This window comes from Brachyistius frenatus, unplaced genomic scaffold, assembly GCF_029030835.1.
Source record: "Brachyistius frenatus isolate BFR_SWC_R1_liver_20210118 unplaced genomic scaffold, ASM2903083v1 Contig_72, whole genome shotgun sequence".
Taxonomy (NCBI): Eukaryota; Metazoa; Chordata; class Actinopteri; family Embiotocidae; genus Brachyistius; species Brachyistius frenatus.
Window position 1 is genome coordinate 709,353 of NW_027210671.1, and position 23,998 is coordinate 733,350.

A 23,998-nucleotide genomic window follows, 5' to 3' on the forward strand; every position below is an offset into this window, starting at 1 on the left:
AGGAGCGATCTGTATAACCTGAGAGCAAAGCAGTGCTCAATCCACAGCTCTAATCCCTGCACAATGGGAGAGGGAGGGCCACACACACACATGCACACAAAAAATACTCACACACTCAGTCAATACATGGATAATGAAATTACACTGCAGAGGACTGGAATAGTACGTTAATATTAAAACTGAGAGGTTGTTTGGAGCAGAAGTGCCATGTGACAGTGTTTGTATGTAACAAATTCTAAGTGTATTTTCACCCTGCAGTGTTTGTGAAAAGAGAAACAGCTGCTCTGCTGCGTTGAATGATGTTGGAGAACTTCATCCAAAAAAGAAAATGGCAAGTGGAAATGAATTTTTATAACATTATCGTTATTATTATTATTTTTATTATTACTACTATGACAGTGACTCCTAAATTGTATTCATGCAGGTCACAAAGAAAACACTAATCCACTACATTGTCGTGCACAATTGCAGTGACTATAGTCATTAAAACACCACTTAATTACAAGACTATTCAAATAATAGTGTGCCTGCTTTTTGTTTTCATTATTTCTGGTCCTGACGTTTTGTTTAACGATTCATATCAAATAATAACATTGCAATCAAGTAAGTGCACAGAAGCAAGGTGCTGTTATTGTGGCCAATTTTGTCCAAAGTTAGGCCTCTGAGACGGCGCTTTACCTCAAACTGTGTAAATCCGACAAGTCAAGAATGACAAATCAGAGACTGTCTGGTTAGTTTGAAATAAATCTGAAGAGCAACTTAATTTTGCAGCAATGCAATCAATATTAAATAAAACAAATGGCTTCAGCTAATATCTCTAATCTAAATATTGACAAAAGTAAATTTTTGTGGGGTGATACAGAGCACTGGAGTTGTCACCTTCATGTCATATCGTATTTTTCTTACATACAGATATTTCAGACTTAAAGCTAGATCATTTAAACGTGCCTGAAAATCTCACAGCGGCCAGTGTCTGATGCTCAGGGAAATTAAACACAAATGCAATCGCACAACCATCCGATAAATATGAATGCTTGCAAATGATAAACATTGGAATCTTTCCCACCTCAACCCGTCATCCCACATGACTTGAAAGTGGCATAAGTGTGAAGTGCCCTCACCCTGCTTCTGTGATGCAGAGAGCCTCTCAAAGCAGATAAATTAATATTCAGATAAAATGTGTTACACTGTGAAAATAAACCACAAGAACTGAGAAAGAAACTGAATCGGAGCAGATCGGCACCGGCCGTCGTGCTTCATCAGAGGTCAGAGGGTGTCCTATACTCACTGCGGGTCTGTGAGGGGCTGGCTCACCCACTTCCTCATCAGTCTCCTTCCAAACGGGGTGCGAGTGTGGTCCAACACCCACAGCAGACTTCCCTTCACACTACCATCTGTCTGTGATGGAAAGAACACACACGCATAAAACACAGCTTACATGTACATTAGTGAGTGCCAAATGATTTGAAGAAAAAGCTATTAGAGGGGAATAAATATAAAAGGTGAAGAGATGATGGGAGCCACAAGCAGCGATGTAAAGAGGCTTGAACTGAGCTCCATGTGTGACACGTGACACACAGCAGCAGTCACCCACACAAGCCTGGACTGAACTCTGAAAATATTATTGACTGGAGAAATGACAACTTTAACTTCTCCATTAAACTCGGTTCAATGTGTAACTACAACTGTAAGCTAATATCTTTATCTGCAGCATGTAGACCTTGCGCACACAATGGAAATGCATCGATGAAGTGTGTAAACCAGACATCATCTTCACCCTCTGTTATGCTTTGATCGGTGGCTGCCGGCTGAGATGTGCATTCACCTGATTGTTGAGGATTTCCAGGTTCCTGAGAGTGGCGGCGCTGAGCATCATCCCCTCCAACTCACAGGAGAGACGCCGGAATGAGCTGCACAGAGAACAAAATCCTACTAAGATTCAGCTGAGTGATTATATGTTCAATGCATCTTCTGGGAAGAAGTTTGCAAATTTGATAACTTGTGTGATGAAAATGTAATGAGATGAATCAGTAATTTTCAGCTCAAAGCAATTCTATGACAGAAAATCATTCTTCCCTCCTGGCTTGTATTTGTGGAAAGTTGTAAAATACACTGTGGTTCATTCCTGTAACGAGTAAAATCCTTTCTAGTGCCGGGATTAGGGCTGCAATGAACTATTATTTTCAGTATTGATTAATCTATTGACTGTCTTGTTTGAGTTGTCTATGAAATGTCAAAGAATGAAAAGATAAGAAACTGCCCAAGATAACTTCCCTGATTCCAAGATAACATCTCAAAATTTATTTTTTTGTTAAAAAAAAAGTCTAAAAATCTGAAAGATTTAGTTTACAGTGATGTGTTACAAAGAAAAGCAACAAAGCCTTTCATTTGAAAAATTGGAACCGAAGAGCCCTTACAGAAAAAAAAGCACATGATCCCAATGTGATCACATGTAGAAGACATGTTTACCACATGTTGCAACATATGATAACATTGGGAAAATATGCAGCAAAGTTTTCGCATTGGAATCTATATAGGCTTCCCTCCTAACAATGAAACAATGAAAATGCTCCAAGGCCTCATGTTAAAATGGGCAAAATATATGTTTCACACGTTCACAATCACATGTCTGGGGTCACATGTGATCACGTGTTTATGCACGTGAAATTCATGTGTTTTTTTCTGTAAGAGAATGCTTACCATTATTTGATTATTTTTACTTGAAAATAAATTATTGATAAATTATCAAAATATATTAACTAATCATTTCAGGTCTACCCAGGATTTCAACAACAGGTAGGATTATGCTTGCAGGCTACGTTGCTGTGTGTGTGTGTGTGTGTGTGTGTGTGTGTGTGTGTGTGTGTGTGTGTGTGTGTGTGTGTGTGTGTGTGTGTGTGTGTGTGTGTGTGTGTGTGTGTGTGTGTGTGTGTGTGTGTGTGTGTGTGTGTGTGTGTGTGTGTGTGTGTGTGTGTGTGTGTGTGTGTGTGTGTGTATGCGTGCGTGTGTGTATATCTGTTTTGATGTACCTCTCGCTCCTAAGCACTCTCTCTAAGCTGAATTCTTGGAGGTACCGGATGAGCGGCCCCAGACAGCAGATCACCGGGCTCTCTAAGGATGCTACACTCGACAGCGAGCGAGAGCCTAGAGGACACGGACACAAAATATGTCATATTATTGGGATTAAAACACAGCGGTGAGTCACAGGCCTCCTCCCTCGGACTCATCCAGTGTTTTCACCGCAGCATGACTGTCTTAGTTGTCTCAATGACAGGATATGACTAATGAAGCGGAACAGTAAAAGGTTGAGATGTAAAAAGGCAGAAACAAACACACCTTTCTCCTGGGTGTGGCAGTAAAACTCTGTGACTGTGTTCATTGCAGAGGTGAACTCAAACTGAGCGCTGTCCCTCTTTTCAACTCTCACTCGGTCATCAGCCTGAGCACTGGAGGGGAACAATAACAACAAAGTTTATTTATTCATCATGACAGCACAGATCCACAAGGTCAGGGACGGTCACGAGTGTACAGACACAAACATGAAGGAAATACATCTGATATTTGATCATCTTCTTTGCAGTGAGAACAATTAGACACAGCAGCACTTCGTGTTCCAGCCGTCCTTCTGTTCAAGTAGACTCTATAGACGCAAACCTCAGTCACACACACACACACACACACACACACGCACACATCAACCCTGCATCTCCCAGGCGCTCCATCGTATCTCCCTATTGCTACATCCACTCTCTCGGCATTGCTGCTTTCAAGGACTCTTTTGCTTTGTCTGCTCGGTTGTTGCCAGGGCAACCAAGGCAAACACGTGGCTCCGGACGCATTGCTGGAGCATTTTCTTTTTTTCCGTTTGCTAATGCCCATACACACACACACACACACACACACACACACACACACAATAATCATAAAATTTCACTGTAGCCAGACTCGGAGAAAAGATTGTATAAAGTGATCAATAGACGTTATATTGTGCTCACACTTGGACCATTAATCATTTACCCAGTCAATTCAGCCGTATTACAAAGTTTAAAAGAACAGCAAGAATTGCAGGTATTGATCCAGGGACGGGGGTGCATGTAGCATTTGTGCAAAACCCTGACAGGACGCAGCACCATGAAGCCGGGTTTATGAAAGTGCAAACAGTTCACCAGAGGTTTGGGTTTCTGATCATAACTCTCGTCTCAGTTCTAGTGCCATCTAGACTGCAAGTGGTTTGGGTTGGGTCTGATTTGAGATCTCCTGTTTTTAAGCTCATAGCGTTGGACTTTTTTTTTTTATTTAAACAAGACCAAGAGTCTAGTGGCTAGCGGCTCTGTCAAGCTGTACTCGCATACAACAGTGCTTCGAGCTACACACTAACATCACCATACTAACATGTAAGCAATGACAATCCAAATATGTTAATGATCAGCAACTATAATATTTAAAATGCTCATCATATTAGTTAGCAGTACAGCTGAGGCCTAAACCGGGTCAACAGGGTCACAAATCCAAGTAATGAACAAATTGTGGGTTCATAACCTCTTCTTTTTACAACCATAAATGTCTGTTCAAGACTCCAACACGATTGAGGGATTCCTCAAAGCCACAACTATCAAGCTCATGGTGGAACCAGATGCAAAAGCAATCTCCCCAGTTTTTGAGACCAAAGCAATGAACTGACCCACACTGCCGTTCATAGAGCCACGAGCAGCGCCAAAACTCCACTGTGTCTTTCCAAAGGCAGTTTCCTCATTACTCTGGACAACAGATTAAAGTCGTCGATGAGTATCTGCTGCTGCTGCAGGGTGAATTCAAAGTCACAACTGTAACATACACAAATTACGTCCTTTGGTGTGTGTGTGTGTGTGTGTGTGTGTGTGTGTGTGTGTGTGTGTGTGTGTGTGTGTGTGTGTGTGTGTGTGTGTGTGTGTGTGTGTGTGTGTGTGTGTGTGTGTGTGTTTATTGTGAAACAGGACTTCTGTCTTCGACTGAAACATTTATGTTGGCAGCACCAGCCAGAGAGCTTTTCAGTCGCTCTAATCACCCTCACTGCTCTGATCCTGGCTCATGAGTCCAGGATGAGTAAATACTGCACCTTGCTACAACCGAGCTCACGGGGACTCTTTACCAGCCGCTCCATGGAAAACAAATCCCGTTGCCAGGGGTCCGATCTCGCCAGCCAACCCCAGAGACATGCACACTGTCAAGCAGCCTGAATAACCTCCGGTTTAAATGTTCACCTGGGTGCGCCATGTTGTAGCAATTTGTTAATGGGTTGGAGAGACATTCCAGTGATGCTAACAAGTGTCAGTGCCGATATCCATCAAAACATCTAATCCTGAATCAATTATCTATTGTTCTTCTGAGTCTGATTAATAATAATAATTGAGGAAAAAAAGCAACAAATATATCGTGAGACGTCACCAGTATTAGTGATGTGTAATGGGCTCAGAGTAGCTCAGTGTTGTCTGTGAATATAAATGGGATACATGTGTCTGTCTGGGCTGAACAGACAGAGCTGCCCTGTATTTGTATGATACGAGCGGCAAATTGAGGAGTCTTGTCTCCGATGAGAACAACACTGGAGAGCAGTGCTGTTCAAACACAATAATTGCACTGGCCTTTACAGGCCTGTCTCCGCTATAATCACTCAACATGGACATCTGCAAAAAGGATGCGGAGGCAGAAAAAAAGAAAAAGAGAGGAATGAATTCAAATGAAGTACATTTTAAGGAATGAAACTCAAACTGAGGTAAAAATGATAAAGGAAGGAAAATAGCCAAAAAACTGTGAATAATGAGAAATGTGCGCCGTCAGAGAGTCGCAGACAAGAAGCAGAAAGTAGCAGTCATTTCTCCCATTTATCCAAGCATCCCCTTCTAATCCAATCCACTCCACTCCCTCCCACTCTCTCATTTCATTTTCACAGCATAATGCAATCATAGGCAGCCTCCAGAGGATCCCATCCCCACTGGTGTGAACATGCTGGCTCCACACTGCCAGCAAAGACGAGCTGAATGGTGGTGCGATGGGAAGGAACAGGTTCGTGGAACACATCAGTTCGATGTCACTGTCAGCCGACGAATGAAAGACAAACTTCATCAGTCTTTATCATCTTGTGGTTCTCGCAACAGACTTCAAGCATCAGAGACTCAGGAGAAGCTTGTTAGCCCAACATAAAACTTGATGACATCCTGCTGTACCTGATGAGTTGATCATTGGGAGGATTTTTGCTTTAAGCAAAGGTTTCAGATCTCTTTTAAAACAGTTGTCATGAACTGACTGATTAAAAGTGGTTTTGCTTGATGCAATAATTTATTCTGTTAATACTAGCCATTTAAAGATCCCCTGCACTTTCAATTCACAAAATCCAGTCTTACTCTGCATAAACATGTGTTCCAAAGTTTATATGAAGCGAACATGAGCCTTCACCTGTCTTCAGTTTTCAAGGTAGAGTCCTTTTAGCATGAAATCATCTCTTTGTGCTTTTCGGGTTTTTCTTATTCAGCTGCAGGAATTAATTACTACACAAAATGGAAATTGTATTGACCGCATAACAGGCAGAAAACTATATGTCAAGGGGTTAAAAAAAAAAAGGTGTAACTTTCTACATTCAGATGAAGTTTTGAATGTATTCTTGCAAAGCACAAAGACCATGGATTTTATCCCCAATTACTTTCATTAATAGCACATTGAAACAGGATATTTTGAAGGCCAGTGTCAACAGGAAGACAATCAGCAGCAATGACAAACTGCTCCACTGTTCACAGGGAGAACGTATCCTTTAAACACAGTTACTTCATTCAAAAGAACATTTGAAATTTCACACCTCTACTTGTATTGTAGTATTTTTACATGATGGTGCTGACTAAATTAATCTGAACACTTTTTCATAATTTGTCTGGTAAGAGCATCGACTAAATGTTATTCTGTGAACTGTTTACTATGTAAACAGTAACTCTTCTAGAGGAGGGCTCCAATAACCAATTAATTCCATTATTGATTAATCTGTTGATTATTTTTTTTCTTGGTAAATCGATTATCTTAAAAATGACAGAAAATGGTGAAAAATGTAGACCAGTGTTTCCTAAATTCCAAGGTGCAGCCTAAAATGTCTTGTTTTGTCACGACCAGCAATCCACAACTAAAAGATGTTTGGTTTATTATCATGGACAACTGAAGTAACCAGAAAATATTCACATTTAAGAAGCTTAAATCTGAGAATTTAAACTTTTTATCAATAAAGAATTACCCCCAAAATGAATCACCAACTATTCTGATCATGAATTAATTATTTTGTCAATCAACTAATCGATTAATCAACTAATTGTTGCAGCTCTGTTATAAACTTTGTAAAACTACGATACACTTTACCTTGTACTTTACTTTATACCCACATCCACAGACTGCAACATCTGATTTCCAGCAGCAGGAAGCTAGACGCTGCCTTGGAGTCAAATTCAAATATCTACACAATAGAGCCACCCGGCAACTTTCATTAACTTCAACTGGTATTCAACATTTACATCTACATTTGTCCCACAAATTAACTATTAAACCATTGAACAAATATGTGTAAAATGAGTATTAAAAAAGCATCAGTCCAGGGAAAAACGCTACCCATGAACTTTTAAGATAAATAAATATTGTTTGCACCCTGTTTGTCCTGCGGTGAAACCCAGGGTGCTGACGAACGTTATCATATAACCGCTCTATGTGCCCACAATGATTTCTTCATACAGACGGAAAGCGAGACAAAAAAGCTGCCTGCCTGCGGAAATCTAAACACACTCCCTCAGAATGAAATAGCCTAAACTCACAAACACACACTTTTGTAAACACACAGACAACCTCAGTACTCCACTAGGAATATAGTGTTGTGCAGTAAATACGTATATACTGCCCTCTAGTGCCCTGACCTGGCATTAGTGATGCTCTGCAGGAGTCTGTGGCTTTGTTCGGTGAGGTCAGATGGCACCAGGATCTCCACGGGGTTGATCTTTAGGACACGGCCCTCCAGCTCAGAGCGAGATGGACCATCAGGGAAATAATCCAATAACACGTCTCCTGTGCTGGGCTGAACCGCCTACACACAAAAACAAATGCAAAAAAATAATGCACACAATGAAGAAATAAAGAAAACATGCATATCAACGTTTCGTTTTTCTTGTGGTGTTTGACTACCTGGAATGAGTTTTAGATGTTTCTATAAAATAATGCCCTCGCATTGCTGATTTATTTAAAATGGCTTTTTACATTTCATGTTAAGATTCTTTTCTTACAAATCATATTATTTCTAAGAACAGTACAGCTTGTTCTCAAAGCTCGCTGTGTTGTACAGTAGAGGCTCCATAAAAAGATAATTTCAATCAAAAGAAAAGGTGGGAATGCATGTTAAAATTCAATAAAGTAAATTAATGGCAAAATAAATGTGTTTTTTTTCCTTTACAACTCTTCTGTGAACAACATTCAATTGTGTTGAATCACTCCTGCATCACTTTATTCTCAATATCAGGGCTGGGGGACATAAATATAATCTTCTATCATGATTTAACGATACACTAGACTTTCTGGAAACTAAATTAAGAAATTATTTATGGATGAAATAACCAGATGGGAATATCTGTTTCTTTATCTAATCCATTATTATTATTGCACCTCATCAACAACAGAGTTCAAATAAACTGGTAATTAACAATACATTATTTCAAAATACACAATAGCAAGGATGAAACAACGCAGAACCTTAATGTGAATTATAAAAAACGAGCTGAGGGGTATATTCTCTTGTACCTGCAAATAAAGTGTAATAATCGTGTGGTTAAAAACTACTGGGGAGTAAATTGCCTGAATGCATCTCCAGGTTTTTGGAATGAGTGCTCATCAGACTCACCACCAGCCCCACAGTGAGCTGCTTCTTCACTTTATCCCAGCTCTCACTGACACACAGGAGAAAGCTGTCGGGAGGGTCCGACACCACATCACCATATCCCTCCTCCACCTCCCCGAGTCTGCAGACGGGGTTTACATCTCGGACAACGGTCAAGGACACAGCTTTAAAAATATAGAGACATCAAAAACAATTGCAAGGACACACACACCTTCCCTGCCCGTAAGGATACCCTCTCCCACCAGAGTGGACTTGGTGTAAAGGGCGCTGAGCTGACGTGTGAACAGAGCGTTCCTATTGGCCCCTGAGGCCTTGATCGCAGACGTCTCTGTCTGCTTAACCACACCAACCTAAAAATCAAAGACAATAATGGAGAGTTAGAAAAAGTACGAGCCTAAACAGCTTGGATTTGTAAACAAGAACAATATGAAAAATAATATTTGATACCTTGTGACCGTGAGACACCAAACGTCTGACATGAACAAAGAGGCGGTGTGTGGGGATGCTGCACGTCATGAAGTTATGATCCAGATGACACACGATATTCAGCTCTTTTGCAGCAATCTGTTCTCTCACACACACACACACACACACACATTAACACACACTTTTAAACTGTCTATTGCTACACATTTCAGTGTTTTAACTTTTCTTCAATCCACATCCACTACAGGTGGTTTTTGCAGTATTTGTACATTTTATGTAACCGTACTTCTGTTTTTGTTTTAACTCTTGTGCCTTTTGTTCTTTTTTTTTAAGGAGCGCAGGCATATACTGTGTGTGTGTTTGGTGTATTTTAGTAGAGCATGACTGATACATCTGCAGGCCTGTTAGCTATTTGCCAATGTTGGCTTAACTCAGATGTAGTCATGTGAAAAGTTAGCTGGAAATTGTAAACTTTTTTTGACATATTTGAAAAAGAAAACTTTTGATCCTTCATGAAATAGTGCCATTTAATAAAAGTGATGTACAACAAACAACCGATAAAGTCACACGTAAAAAGTATGCTTTCTAAAAATGTTGCTCTGCTCAAAAGTAGTTCATATGACTTGTAGATTTAGAATTAGATGAAAATGTTCTTTAACAATCAATGAAACACAGTTTGATTAGAAAGTGAAGACATCCATAAGGATGAAGAAACCGCTAAATACAGCCATCGACAACAAGTACGACATGTCTCTCAAGCTGAAACACATTCCATACAGTTTAGATTAAAACTATACTTCATGCATCGTCAACTCTTTTTACTTCTCACCTCTGCATCTTCTCCAAAGAACCTGTACTTGTAACCACACTCCACAGCCAGCAAGGCATCCTTATGCTGCTGTTTCAGCTGGATGACCTGCTGCTCCAGAGGAGTGTATACGCTCTTTGAGCGTCTGGAGGAGGTGCAAGAGTCTGACAGAGGACTCGGCTCAGCAGCCCTTCCTGCTCCTCCTCCTCCGCCTGACTTGGCAAACTGAGACAAGAGGAGCCCCTGCAAAAAAAAAAAAAAACATTTTTTTTGCTACCTGCAACAGTTTCCTCAGACAGTAGTCCCTCTTTGACTTTTCAGCAATAACAGTTCCTCAATCAGTTTTTCTATTTTCCACTCAAATGTAAGTTTTTTTTAATGATAACATTGACAATATAGCCAATATCCAAAATGACATTTGAGAGATTTGAGGGGAAAATTCAATAACGACATGATGGCCAACAGTCACACATAAACAACATATTTACAGGAATGTGACAACAATGTGACCACACAAGCTTGTTTTTAAATTGCCTCAAAGATATTTTTGGCATTTCTATACGGGAACTTCCTGTTACTTATCAGCAAATACGCATATAGTGTGCAGTGGGATCCAAAAGTCTGAGACTACATTGAGGTTCTGTCCTATTTTAATGTAAACCTGGAAATAATACTACCGTTTTGAGAACTTGGAAAGATTTAAAAACACAAAAAGTTATGACATTAAAAGTAAAGAAATATTTCAGATTCTTTGTTTTTCAGCAATCAAATTGAAGCAGATTAGAGGTACTGATCATGTTAACTCCTTTGTACAAACAGGTCAGATTTCCTTGAGTTGCATCCTTCAAGCGAAGCAGTGTTCAGATGACACTCAGATGGGTTTGGTCAACTCATCAGAGGCTTGTTCAGGTAAATCATTCCACAGCCATTGTTCACCTGTTAAAAATATGACTGTGCCTCAAGTTTCCAGCAGAACGCTGTTTAACAAGTAGTATTGTGATCGTGGGGAACATGGCATCAGAACCAAGTGAAAGTTTCAGGAATCAGATTGTTATTTTTAAGCAGAGTGGGACTTTCTCAACATCGAATCATGGCTTGACTGAAGGTTTCCACGGGGGCAGTGTGTGGAGCTCTAAAACAACTGGATCAGTTATTTTCAAAGCACTATCAGGTAGAACAAAAGTTGAAATTCTTAGGCTGTTATCTTTTGTGATGAACAAATTTGTATTAGATTTAAAACTAATTTAAAATGGAGGTATCTTCACTTGTGGTCTCAGACTTTTGAACACCATTATACATTAATGCAATAAGTTAATATTAGCAGATATAGTGGCCCAGTTGATTAATCAGCCTAACTCTACTCTAGTCTTGAATACTTGCCATTTAAAAATGTTGTGAATAGTAGTTGACATTCAATTATAATTATACAATCATTATATACTTTTGTTGAGGTCATGGACACTTGAACAAAACAAACGCTTACCATCATGGGGGCTTAAACCCTCATCCTTTGGCTAACCTGCTGCCCTGAACACGTTCTAGTGACGATGATGTCATGTCGTCTACATTTTTATGGCCCACCTGTTTTGTAGCAACCAGTCCTGAACCCTCCTTTTCTTTGACCTCCTCCTCTTCATCCTCACACTCCTCCTCTGCCTGTTGCAGTCTGTTTGTGGGTCTGTGTTGGTCTGAGACACCGCAGGGAGGCCAAACGTTCCTTTCTTGGCCGCAGATTTTACTGCTAGCACCATCTGTTTCTTCCTGTGTGTGACTGTGGCTGACACTGGGCTCAGCTACACAGATGAAGCTTTTCAGCTTCTCCAAGGTGGAGGAACAAAGGCTTCCTGCTCCTCGGCTCGATGTTAGCTTTGTCTCTGAAGAGAGAAGACAAACAACATGTCGCATCAGTCAAAACAAGAGCCCGACAGATCTATCAGCTGGAAATTATCTATCACGTATGGGCATATATGTTGGCCGATATGAAAACTTTTTTTTACACAACATAATGCAGAAAAAGCTGCCAGGGGGGAATTAGATCATGTTTTATTTGGGGTATCTTTTTAATAATTATCCATAATTATCAAATTTCCAGTGAATTTTACCGTTTCAGTGCATCGATGTCAGTGTGGACAATAAACTGTAAAACATTCTGCCTCCATTACGTCTTTGTCACAGGTGTCAAAACTCAAAATGACCACATTTGAGGGACAATTACAAAAATGTGTTTATATATACTGTATAAACAGAATATAAAAATATCGTCTGATATATCAATATCAGATGTCTTTTACTCCCTAATATCGGTGTTGTCCCTAAAAATGAGTGGGGCTCTAATTTAAAGCATTTATGTAAATCAGTGTAGGACACTTAGTCCTTGAAACAAATTCATCAGTCAGTGTCTCATCTGGGAGAAAATGTGCCTTCATCAAGGATACTGACATGAGTACAACCATACTGAGAATTTGTATAGTGACGGTTTGTATAATCACCCACATCGTGGTATTTGCGGCTTCATGCGAGTGTAACAAAAAACACTATCACAAGTACAGTTTAAAAAACCCACATTCTTCATGCTATGAAGAAATACCAAGCCTCTGGTAAGCAGTCATGTGCTCAAGACTTTCCAAACACAAGGAATTTGACTCAAATCCAGTTGCAAAGACCATTTCCACAAAGTCCTCTCATGTGCAGCCACGAGGCGTGTGTGTACGAGTGTGTCCAGGCTGTTCATCTAATCAGTTTGGAAAGTTCTCTAATTCTATTAGTTTTTAAGATTTTGGTCATACCTTTAGGTTTTAGAGCCGTAGAAACATCAACCCTCAAAAAAATCATAATGTCACGCACTGCACACTTTGGTCAACTCTAACTATCTCCACCCTGCTCCGCTGAAGGCCGACCGGTGAATGGGGACTTGTTCTGCTAGAAAGTACAAGACGCCTGTTTGCCAAAAAAACTTATCACATAAATTCAGATAATTCAGATCAGTTTAAGATGTTTAATTGGTCCAATTTTGTTCACAGGTTAAGTGTCACCAGAAGTAATTACAACTGAAGAAGTAGTAATTGAATTCAAATTTCTGCTGCTGTTAGAACTTTTACTGTCAATACCTTTAATCTGCCGTCACAGTCCAAACTATCCATGTTAGTCTGAGATATGATTATAATGCTGACTTTCAATGTCAGAGGTTTTACTCTTAAGTGAGCGCATCTTAAAGCAACTGGCGACATACTACCGTGAGTGAATCTTAAGACAGCAATACAATATGAGTTTGAAAGCGAGTCAATCAGCCCAAGGCACCAACAACAGCGCCTGGCAGCAGATTTTCAGCAAGTTCTTAGGAACTAAAAAGGAAACCAAACTTCAAGAGAAAGAAGCCCGACTGAAAGAAAAGGAAGCTCTACTCGAACAGGTCAAGGAGCTAAAGGCTCAGCTGCAAAAAGCAGAGGAAAATAGTGTCTCTCAGGAGCAGAGCCTCACAGAGCTCTCCAACAACCTGAAGTCAGAAGCACAAGAAAACTAAGAACTCTAGAACCACATTGAATATTAGACCGTCATGGAGCTCCACAAAGCAAAGGTCTGGGCAAAGGAGCAGAGCGATCTGTTTGGCAAAGAGAGAGCCAAGTGTTTCGACGAGCAGAAACTGAGGATCAGTGATGAGTGTATGTGTGTATGTTACAGTTACAAGTTTTTTTTTTAAGCACCTTTTAACGCATTTTATACAGGAACAGCTTTTTGTCAGTTTGGAAAAGCTATCCCATAATTTGGTGCCCTATATCATATCTGCAGGTGAAAAATTTAATAGGATGAAGATCTGAGAATTGACGTATAGAGTAAGAATGAACCTGTGAATTTACTTTAATGTAAGTCGTGAACTGTTCAGTGATATTTCTTTCTTTCTGAATAAGAGGAAAAAAGTAACTAGAATAAAGACCATTGAGAAATGAGAAATCTCCTAAAACGTGACAGAATTTACCCTCATTGTTCATCAAATCAAGAGAGCTGGACAGACTTTCATCAAAATCTTTGATGCTACAATCAAGTGAGCCAAAGACAACACTTGAGCCATCGTGACATATTCCTCAGTGGTGTTTAGAGGCTTTGGGTGGCATTGTTTGACCTTCAAGGCCTACTAGGCCCAAAGTTCAGCAGGATAGAGCCAGAAAGCTCCAGAGGATCCCAATAATGTCCACAATTTAGCAGTAAATAGTTGGTGAGACTCTTCTTACTTCAATCAGCAACAGTTTTTGAGTATTAGACAGGATTCCTCAGATTATTGTTAGATAGAAAACCAGCCATAGGCAGGCATGCAGCTCCACAGGCAGCTCCTCGTGAATTAAGGATGCGGTGAATCAGAACACAGATTATCTTTAGAGCAACTATAGGTACTAGATGTAATTTTATATAATCCTCCATCTCCAGAGCATCAAATATCAGAGTCCTGTCTCCATGCAGTCTGCTCCTCTGACAGCTTGATGGGTTTCCTGTGTAAAAGGCCAACTCAGCTGCTCACTTCAGTTTGAGCTCAAAGCCATGAGGATCGCACTGCAAACATCACTTGAGTTTGAAAAAATAAACAATGTAACTGTATGTACAACAGTCCCAGCGAGGTGCGTGTCTGTATGTGATTGACTGTGGGCACACGTGTCTCTAAGGTTTATCAGGTAAAAACCTCTGGACTCATTGTTTAACTAAGTTTTAAGCAAACCAAACTGTCATCCTGTGCCTCCCTGCACATGCCGTCTGGAGAAATGTATTAGGAGGTGCACATACTCACCTTTAGTGCTTTGACAGGACGCGGGCTCACACTCCAGATCCCCCAGCTGCTGGTCTTTGACAGAAAATTTAGCTCGTTTGGTTGCCAATCCAAAATCATCATCATCGGAGGACAGTTTCTGCTGCACGACACATGAAAGCGTGGGGTTCAGTAATTACCACTGGCATTAAGTGAAGCATACCTGATGTTGGGGGGGATTTCTTTTTTTACATTAAAGCACACTTTACCTTGCCTCTTGAGAGCTGGCGCTCACCAGGGTTTTGGTTAATCCCACGCTGCGTGTTGTCGGACAAACTGCTGCTGCTGCTCAGTCCTCCGAAGTACCTGCTGATGGAGGTCTGAGTGGTGCACGACTTTTTCACAGCCTTTGGCATGTTTCAATTGTTGCCTCACGATGGATCCATCATGAATAAACGCATAGAAAAACGTGCACATAGGAATAGTAGTACAGGGCTTTAGCGCCAGCTGTCTCCGGCTTTTCAAAACATAGCGGCGCATGTGCTGAGATCACGCAGGCGCGTAAATGACGTAGTTGGTGTCAAGTGAACATAATAAACCAGACGGATTCCTGTTTCATCTTCCAAAATGAAACCACTGATCTTGACGACGTCTCGACCTTTAGTTTAGTTTTGGAAATCTAATCATATTTTAATGTAAGATCTTTTAGTTTCTCTTGCACTGGAATAACTTGTTCTTCCTGTTTCGGGGACTGCATTTATCTAGGTAATCTACTGTAAATTAAAACTGTACCTCCAAAGCATGAAATAAAAGTATTGTTAACCATAACACTATCTAGTAGTCATTCTCAAATGCAGGGCTTGAACGTTTTTGTTTTTTTTCTCCTAATCTTTAAATCTCTTAGCTACGTCACATCTTTACGCTTTTATTTTGAAACTGTTTTTCCGGTGTCAATAAACTTTTACGATTTACAAACAACATGGCAGAACAACTAAGGTCTTTGACCAATATCTGAAGAGTTGTGAATTAAGAATTGTGTTTATTTAATTATATCAAAACAAATTAAGCCTATCGAATATGAATACAAATATTAAATAAAAACATAGTTATCTTCATTTTGGAAATATGGCCCAATTCATGTCACACATTAAATTCATACTGTTACAGTTTAAATAAATCCATTATAAAATCTGTTTGGCAGTTACACATTAAACTGCGCTTCACAACCAGCTGTTTCAGAGCTGCATCTCTGGTTGTAACAATGTGCACCACCTTGTTCAACATTAATTAAACAAAAAAGACATTGAACTTAGTAATCCTTGTGATGTCATAGTTAATGTGCTAATGACATGTTTATTCTGTAATGACGCTTTTTTTAATGTTAGTTCTTATAATTACATTTTGTATTCCATGTTGATTTTAATGCTGGCATGGATCTGCATTGTAGTTGTTGAGTTTCCTGTTTGATTTTTACATGATTAACCTCTTGTGTCCGTTTTATTTTTTCTTCCTACCCTTGTTTGTTTTTTTCCCACTAGTTTTTGAGCTCACCTGTGTCCTGTTCTGTCTCATTAGCCCATCAGTCACCCCCGAAAAAGCTCTGAAGGACTTTTAATTGGAAATAAATACAGGATGTTGCGACATTTGCCAACTGCTGATGACTTCATAAGTCAATCATAAGACATTGGGACATGCACTGTATTTACTTCACCATTCATTCACTAATAGACATTTATAAAAAGCTGATCCTACTGATCAACCCAGACACACCAGTAGTGTCAGCACAAAGAAGTTCCTCATGTTGCCTAATCCTTCCTGTTTTCATCTTTGTCTCATCATCAGCTTTAAACTGGTTGATTCAGATTGACCGTTGTTGCAACTCTGCATCAGTGTCATGAAAAGTGATGTTGAGACAAAATGCTCCAATATAGAAAAAAAGGCCTGAAATAAAGTGCCCTTTGGAAACCTACCGGAATAAAACAAATTAGGCTTTGAAAAAAGACTTAAAAAAAAAAAAAAAATGTATTATGGAAAAAAAAAACAATGAAGTTCTATACAACTCTTATTTTGAAAACAAAACCACCTCAACTAATTTCTTTTATTTACTATTTATTATTACACATGTTTAAAATAAAATCAGTTTATATCCTAATAACCTCACAGGCTATCTAGTTGCATTCGTCCGTGTCTTCATTTCCCAACACAGTTAGTTAGCATGGCTGTCTCGGGAATAATGAGGTCCCTTTAGGGATAGTGTTATTGAGGTCAGTTGGGGGGAAGCTTTGTCAAGACATGCAAATTTTCAAGTTTCAAAAGCAGACAGAGAAGCTGAGCTGCAAAGGGAAGGCTTTGCTCCAGCTCCCTCTCTCACAAGGCTGATTAACAATCGAAGTTCATGATGCAGTTTTATGGAGCTCTGGTCCTGTTTATGACTCTGTCCACAGGTAAGATCATCTTTCTGTGTGCCTTTAATGATCGCTGTAACTTCAAGAAACTTAGCAATGTTTAAAGGTTGTCATAGAAGCTGGAAAGGAGGTGAAAAACAGTTTGGGAACTATTATTGCATAGCCAGCTGGTTAGGAAACAGCTTCCAATATACTGTTTTTGTTTAATCCTTCAAACTTTAAAGTGTAAAGGCAAATGTTTCTGGTTTAAAAAATTTAAAAAAAAAAAGGGGGGTGGGGGGGTTGAGAATGGAAACTGCGATCCTGGTTGATCTCAATGTGGCAAACATGAAGCCAAGAAAATGAATAAGCGTGTTTCAGCTCAGTAGTAGGATCTGATTAGTATGTGCTTTCAGTTTTTACTGAACAGGTAAAATATATCAGACACACAGACAGTGGCGGAGTCTTTTGCATGTAAGAGATAGATAGATACAGTAGTTACTTTATTAATCCCACAAGGGGGAATTTTTTTCACTACAGCAGCATTATAGGTACAGGAAAGCAATAAAATAACAGTAAAAAATATAAAATATATAAGGGCTGAGAGTCTTTTACACATAAGGGCTGAGAGTCTTTTGCATGTCAGGGCTGAGAGTCATTTGCATGTAAGGGCTGAGAGTCTTTTGCATGTCAGGGCTGAGAGTCATTTGCATGTCAGGGCTGAGAGTCATTTGCATGTAAGATAGATAGATAGATCTGAAGGTGCTTCTTAATCAGAAGAAAGCAGCCTTCAGGTCTGGGGACAGAGAGGAGCTCAGGAGAGTGCAGCGCCACCTGAAGGAGAAGATGAGGGAGTGCAAGGACTCCTACAGGAGGAAGCTGGAGGCCAAACTCCAGCAGAACAACGTGAGGGAGGTGTGGACCGGTATGAAGGAGATTACTGGGTTCAAGGGGAGAGAGAGACAACCAGGGGGCTCCCTGGAGAGGTCCAATGAGCTAAACTGTTTCTTCTACAGGTTTAGTTCACCACCCTCATCTGTCTCCTCCACACTTTACACCTCCCAAACACCTTTGCTGCCTCCCCCCCTCCCCTCTCTGCCCCCCCTGGTGAGCTGCATAGAGCCCTCAATCTCAAACGGCATCAGCCCCATGGTCCTGAAGACCTGCGCCGTCCAGCTGGCTGAGGTCCTACAACACCTCTTCAACCTGAGCCTGAAGCAGGAGGAGGTCCCAGTGCTGTGGAAGACGTCCTGCCTGGTTCCAGTCCACAAGAAGACGACTCCATCCGGCCTCAACGACTACCGACCGGTTGCCCTCACATCTCATGTGATGAAGGTGCTGGAGAGGCTGGTCTTGGCCCACCTCAGGCCGCTGGTGAAATCTTCTCTGGACCCTCTGTAATTTTCGTACCAGCCTCGTGTGGGAGTGGACGACGCCATCATCTACCTGCTGCAACGAGCTCAGTCTCACCTGGATGGAACCGGTGACTCTGTGAGAATCACTTTCTTTGATTTCTCCAGTGCATTCAACACCATCCAACCACTGCTGCTGAGTGAGAAGCTGCGGGTGGTGGGGGTGGATGCGCCCACCGTCTCCTGGATCAATGACTACCTGACAGGCAGACCACAGTTTGTCCGTCTGGGCAGTGTGCTGTCTGATACGGTGGTCAGTGGTACTGGAGCTCCACAGGGAACTGTTCTGTCCCCCTTCCTGTTCACCTTATACACCACTGACTTCCAGTACAACTCAGAGTCCTGACATCTGCAGAAGTTCTCTGATGACTCTGCAGTGGTGGGATGTATAAGGGACGGACGGGAGGATGAGTACAGGGCAGTAGTGGAGGACTTTGTGGAGTGGGTGGGAAGGAATCACCTGCTCCTGAACGTGGCCAAGACCAGAGAGATGGTGGTCGACTTCAGGAGGAAGGCGACGGCTCCACAACCGCTGAGAGTTCTGGGAGAGGAGGTGGACATGGTTGAGGAGTACAAGTACCTGGGTGTCTCCATGACAACAGACTGAACTGGAAGACCAACATCAATGCTGTCTACAAGAAGGTGATGAGTCGACTCTTTTTCTTGAGGAAACTTCGATCCTTCAATGTGTGCAGCGAGATGTTGGAGATGTTCTACCAGTCTGTTGTGGCCAGTGCTTTGTACTTCGCTGGGGTCTGCTGGGGGAGCAGCATTGGAGCCGGTGACACCAACAGACTTAACAAACTGGTTAAGAAGGCCGGCTCCATCATCGGCTGCAAACTGGACAGTCTGGAAAAGGTGGTGGAGAGGAGGACACTGAACAAACTATTGTCCATCTTGGATAATCCTGTCCACCCTCTCAACCACCTGCTGCAGGGACAGCGGAGCACTTTCTCCAAAAGACTCCTTCAGCTCCGCTGTCACAAGGACAGATACAGGAGATCATTCCTGCCGACCGCAATAAGACTTTACAATAACTCACCTCTGGCAAAATCCATCACAGTACAATAACACTGTTGTCTGTGTTTCTTGGTTGTTTGTATATAATATATATATATATATACTGTACTGTATATACTGTATATGCTGTGCATTTTATATTTTTTTACTGCTATTTTATTGCTTTTTATTATTCTATTATTATCTTATTGCTTCCTGTATGCTGCTGTAGTGAAAAAAAATTCCCCTTAGGGATTAATAAAGTAACTACCTACCTACCTACCTAGATACAGCAGTTACTTTATTAATCCCACAAGGGGAAATTTTTTTTCGCTACAGCAGCATTATAGGTACAGGAAAGCAATAAAATAACAGTAAAAAATATTAAATATAAAATATATAAGGGCTGAGAGTCTTTTGCATGTAAGGGCTGAAACCCTAGCAATCCAGAAATTTCATAACATACAGGTGGAGAGATGCAAAGTTACAGCCAAGCTTGAAGTTCATGTGTCAGGTATTAAAGCAGCCTGAGTCATTCAATTATACAAACATGGATTAACAAATTAAAAATGACCATTAACCATCTGATAGTTATGGGTGCGTTCATGAATTCAGTCTAAAACGGTCAAAGCATCATCTGAGCTGTCGGTCAGAAACTCAGTTTCAGTTTCATATCACTCAAGACTAGGGGCGGATCAACCATTCAGTGATGTGGGGGGCCGCAGGGAAACTACTGCACAGTAAAAACACTGTCAAAGTTTAAATTAATGCTGGTGCAGTTTGCAACTTAGAATATTAATCTATATACACTATATGATGTGGCATTTTTCTTTCTTTTAAAAAAACAAAAAGAACCAATCGGAGTATCATCAGAGTATTAGATCAATAATCAGTAAGAGCAGCAGTATCACTAAAATCTTAACAATATCCATCCCTTTTCCTCACTTACTGTACTATTGTATACAGGAAACTTAAGAAGCAATTTAAATTATTTTAGCCAAAAAAGTAATGATAAAAAAAAAAATCCTTGAATCTTGTCATATCTTTATTTTTGTACCAAATTATGGAGAGCAGTATCAAAAAGAGTATGGATAAGTATCGGTATCAGTATTTCACCAACCACCCGCCCCCAGGCGTGCGCTGCTACCCTCCACCATTAGTAAATTCTCAACCTATGAGAAACACTGCATATATTAATAAATACGGGTTTATGTAAAATAACTAAGACACCAGATGGTTTTCTCGTTCAAATTGGCATAGTTTTACTCTCATTTCAGGATGTGAATTACTGTAAACTGCAGTGATCCATTTCTTACAAACACCCACAATGTAACACAGTGTAAAAAGGCTTTGGCCTGTTTGTGCCTGCCACGTCTTGAGCTCTTGTGCTTTGTGTCTCTGTAAAGCATGCGGATTAAGATGCTTCACGTGCACAGCTGCCGAACCCAAATCCTGCACAGACACCAAATCTTGTCCAGTCATCTTCAACCGATGCTACTCTCTCAAAGTAGACGGTGAGTTTTTGTCACAAGTTTCTGTTGTTGAGAATGAAGTTTGCTGTACTGAATGCCAGGTGGACATTACCACGTTATTATCTTACAGGTTTCGACATTGTCACGAAGGGCTGCCAAAACAGCATAGCGTGTGTGGGTGCTGTGACCTGCTGTGAGGGGAACTTGTGTAACAGTGCTGTACCAGCTGGTCCCGGTGTCATCCTGCTGCTGGTGTCTTCTGCCATCATCACACTGTTTCTCTGAGGCTCGGGATACTTTTTGTTTCTGTGCTTCACTTTTTTTTTTCCTAACTCAATATGTACAAGTGAAGAAGAAATAAACATGTCACACTCGAGCAGCGAATTAACGGTGTTTCCCGTGTTCACTGCAACTACACTGAACGGGTCATTTGTTCAAAGAAACCACAGTTGGGCATTACCTTTAATGTATTATGCTGTTTACAGGAAATAATAGATTTGTTTTTATGAATCCCTAATAAGGAAGCAGGGTGGGGAAAAACAGGACAAAAAGCATGAACCATGAGAAAATTATTAAATTATACAGTTAACTGTTCAACCTGGGGATGTACATGGTAGACCAAGTAATATAACTGGACTGATGCTGCATGTCATAGGCAGTAACTGAGTTGGGAAGGGTACTTTATTAAGGTAAAATGCAACAGATTAGTATTTACCCTATTAAAAACATAACAAGTAATATAACTACTTTAATTACTTCATCAAACTAATGCAACTCATTAATTTGACAACTTTTCTAAAATTATGTTTTCAACTGGGCAATAAAGCTGAAAAGTCCTTAAAAAAAAAAAATACATGTAAACTGGGCAGTGTAAACCTCAGTACACAACACTCCTGTCAAACTTAAATTCAAAGTTTTTAATGAAAAGAATATATTTAGATGTAACCTCTTTGTAATTTGCCACGATTTTGAGTAATAACTGTAAATCAATTGCAGATTTTTTTTTCTCAGTAACTAACTGATTGTAATTATTTTTATTTTGTAATTAAAAAACATAACTCCGGTACATGTCAGCTGGCTGACTCACTGCGCTTCTGTTTGATATTATCATACGTTACCAGCTGCTGTTTTGAGTAAAGAATCTGCAAGTTGTTTCTTCTGTTGCAGAATGAAAATCCCGTTTACTGTTTCCACGGAATAAATGTTCCGTTTTCAGCGACAAATCAACACACAATGTCCATCACGATATTCAAACTTTAGCGCCAAAACTGTAAAAAACAACAAACACCTTTCCTCGTCCGGGGTAAGACATCTGACGTCACCAGTGACCTTCCTGAGAATGGGGCGGGTACGTTTCCTGAAAGCCAAAGTTCCCGGATGTGCCGGTCTGCTCTACACCTGAGTTTTACATCTACCACAGCGACACCAAGTGTACACACGGTGAATGACAATTAAACTGTGGTTAATCTAGAAGCGTTTCTGGCTCCTTAAACATGAAAAGTAATTTTATACATTTTTAAAACGGGTACGAGAATTTTTCTTCTCATAATTTGGTATAATTTTTTGAGACTCTTATCATATAACCATATTACAACCGACAGAGCACGCTGGTGATGAAACAGAAAATCAAATAAACACATCAGGCCTCTGTCACAGGAAACATTTTGATGTGTCAGGTGTAATTGATAAACATGTCAATGGCAGAATTCCAATCAAGTGTTTCAGATTCAGGGTGATATTGTGTATCGTCACACAGTTACACAGCTATAGGTTGAAGTAATAGACATAGACATTATTATTTAGAGAAGAAAAAAATATTTTGTCATCCCAGCAGGCTTATTACTGTGAGCCTGCAGGTTAAGTTGCTGCTGGTTAAGTTTACGTTCCTTTTCTCATTAAAGAATTGCCATTACTGTGTACATGGTCCAAGAGTTCCATTTAGTCGCTGTCTGGATCCTTCAGTCATATTACACGATCTTCATTAGTAGGTGGTGTTTAGTTGTAATGGAAAAGTTCAAGTTTCTGTTTACTCTTATTATGACTTAGAAAATTACCCAAATGGACAACACCGAGAGGCAGATAAAGAATTTCAAAAGGGTAAAGTTTACTTATATAAAAGAAGCTTACACTGCTTTACAGACAAACAAAAGCATCAGGCAAAAATGGGGTCCAGATAGACAGGCCGAGGTCAAAAACAGGTCAGAAGAGGCAAGACCATCTGAAAAAGAAGCAGACATGAAAAGCTAATGTAAATACTTTACCTTGAATAGGTAGCACTTTAGTACCACTTAAAATGGCACTTAGTGATAGCACTTTGAAGTTTGGCCATCTTGAAGAAAATTGTACTTTCTTAATTGTTGTCGTTCTGAATTTGTACCCTCATGGTTGAAATGCACTTATTGTGAGTTGCTTTGGATAAAAGCATCAGCTAAATGAAATGTAATGTAAATACTGAGGGCCTGACGAGGACTAAGGTGAGGAATATCCGCTGATGTAACTGGGAAACCAGGGCAGGTGGGAGTCATCTGGTCTGAAACAACAACAAACAGGCAGATCAGAAAGAATGACTGACGGAGAAACACTGAGACACTTTTAAGTATTACACAGGTTACATCTATTTTGTCTTCCAGTTTTACCACAAGGTCAACAAACTAAAATCGCCGCAGAAATAATGGAAACATGTTAAACATGTTGCCTTAACTTTCATCAACATGCATTACATTTTTGCATATATTTTCTGATGGAAATCTTCCAGCAATAATATTTGGTGCTTGTTTTGTCACTTGCAGTCTGGTTTCACTTTTAGATTACTTCAATACCAATATGCAATTGAATTTACAGTAAAATCACAGTGAGAATTTGGCTTCTCACATAT

General features: G+C 40.2%; 2 protein-coding genes across 3 annotated transcripts in view; one reads left to right on the top strand and one right to left on the bottom strand.

Annotated features, from left to right (window-relative positions):
• The window catches only part of msh3 (mutS homolog 3 (E. coli)), a 51,519-nt gene extending 36,134 nt beyond the window's left edge, over positions 1–15,385 (bottom strand). For both annotated transcript variants that reach the window (XM_069707809.1, XM_069707810.1), the window contains exons 1-12: positions 15,126–15,385; positions 14,899–15,016; positions 11,706–11,998; positions 10,146–10,367; positions 9,338–9,454; positions 9,123–9,240; positions 8,894–9,030; positions 7,920–8,086; positions 3,337–3,446; positions 3,030–3,144; positions 1,826–1,910; positions 1,289–1,398 (exon numbers count right to left, since the gene is read on the bottom strand). In XM_069707809.1, the coding sequence (XP_069563910.1) occupies positions 1,289–1,398; positions 1,826–1,910; positions 3,030–3,144; positions 3,337–3,446; positions 7,920–8,086; positions 8,894–9,030; positions 9,123–9,240; positions 9,338–9,454; positions 10,146–10,367; positions 11,706–11,998; positions 14,899–15,016; positions 15,126–15,272 (1,739 nt within the window). In that variant the 5' untranslated portion in view covers positions 15,273–15,385. The remainder of the gene's footprint in view (positions 1–1,288; positions 1,399–1,825; positions 1,911–3,029; positions 3,145–3,336; positions 3,447–7,919; positions 8,087–8,893; positions 9,031–9,122; positions 9,241–9,337; positions 9,455–10,145; positions 10,368–11,705; positions 11,999–14,898; positions 15,017–15,125) is intronic.
• A 1,782-nt stretch (positions 15,386–17,167) lies between these two features.
• Positions 17,168–21,499, top strand: LOC138626251 (lymphocyte antigen 6S-like). The gene is made up of 3 exons (XM_069707766.1): positions 17,168–17,300; positions 21,058–21,165; positions 21,254–21,499. The coding sequence occupies exons 1-3, from the start codon at positions 17,252–17,254 to the stop codon at positions 21,406–21,408; spliced, it is 312 nt and encodes a 103-aa protein (XP_069563867.1). The 5' UTR covers positions 17,168–17,251; the 3' UTR covers positions 21,409–21,499.
• The last annotated feature ends 2,499 nt before the right edge of the window (positions 21,500–23,998 follow it).

Excerpts from the sequence above, each read along its gene's own strand:
- LOC138626251 (XM_069707766.1), top strand. The coding sequence starts at position 17,252 with ATGATGCAGTTTTATGGAGCTCTGGTCCTGTTTATGACTCTGTCCACA. Across the intron at positions 17,301-21,057 it reads GTTTATGACTCTGTCCACAG|CATGCGGATTAAGATGCTTC; the intron begins GTAAGATCATCT and ends GTCTCTGTAAAG. Across the intron at positions 21,166-21,253 it reads CTACTCTCTCAAAGTAGACG|GTTTCGACATTGTCACGAAG; the intron begins GTGAGTTTTTGT and ends ATTATCTTACAG.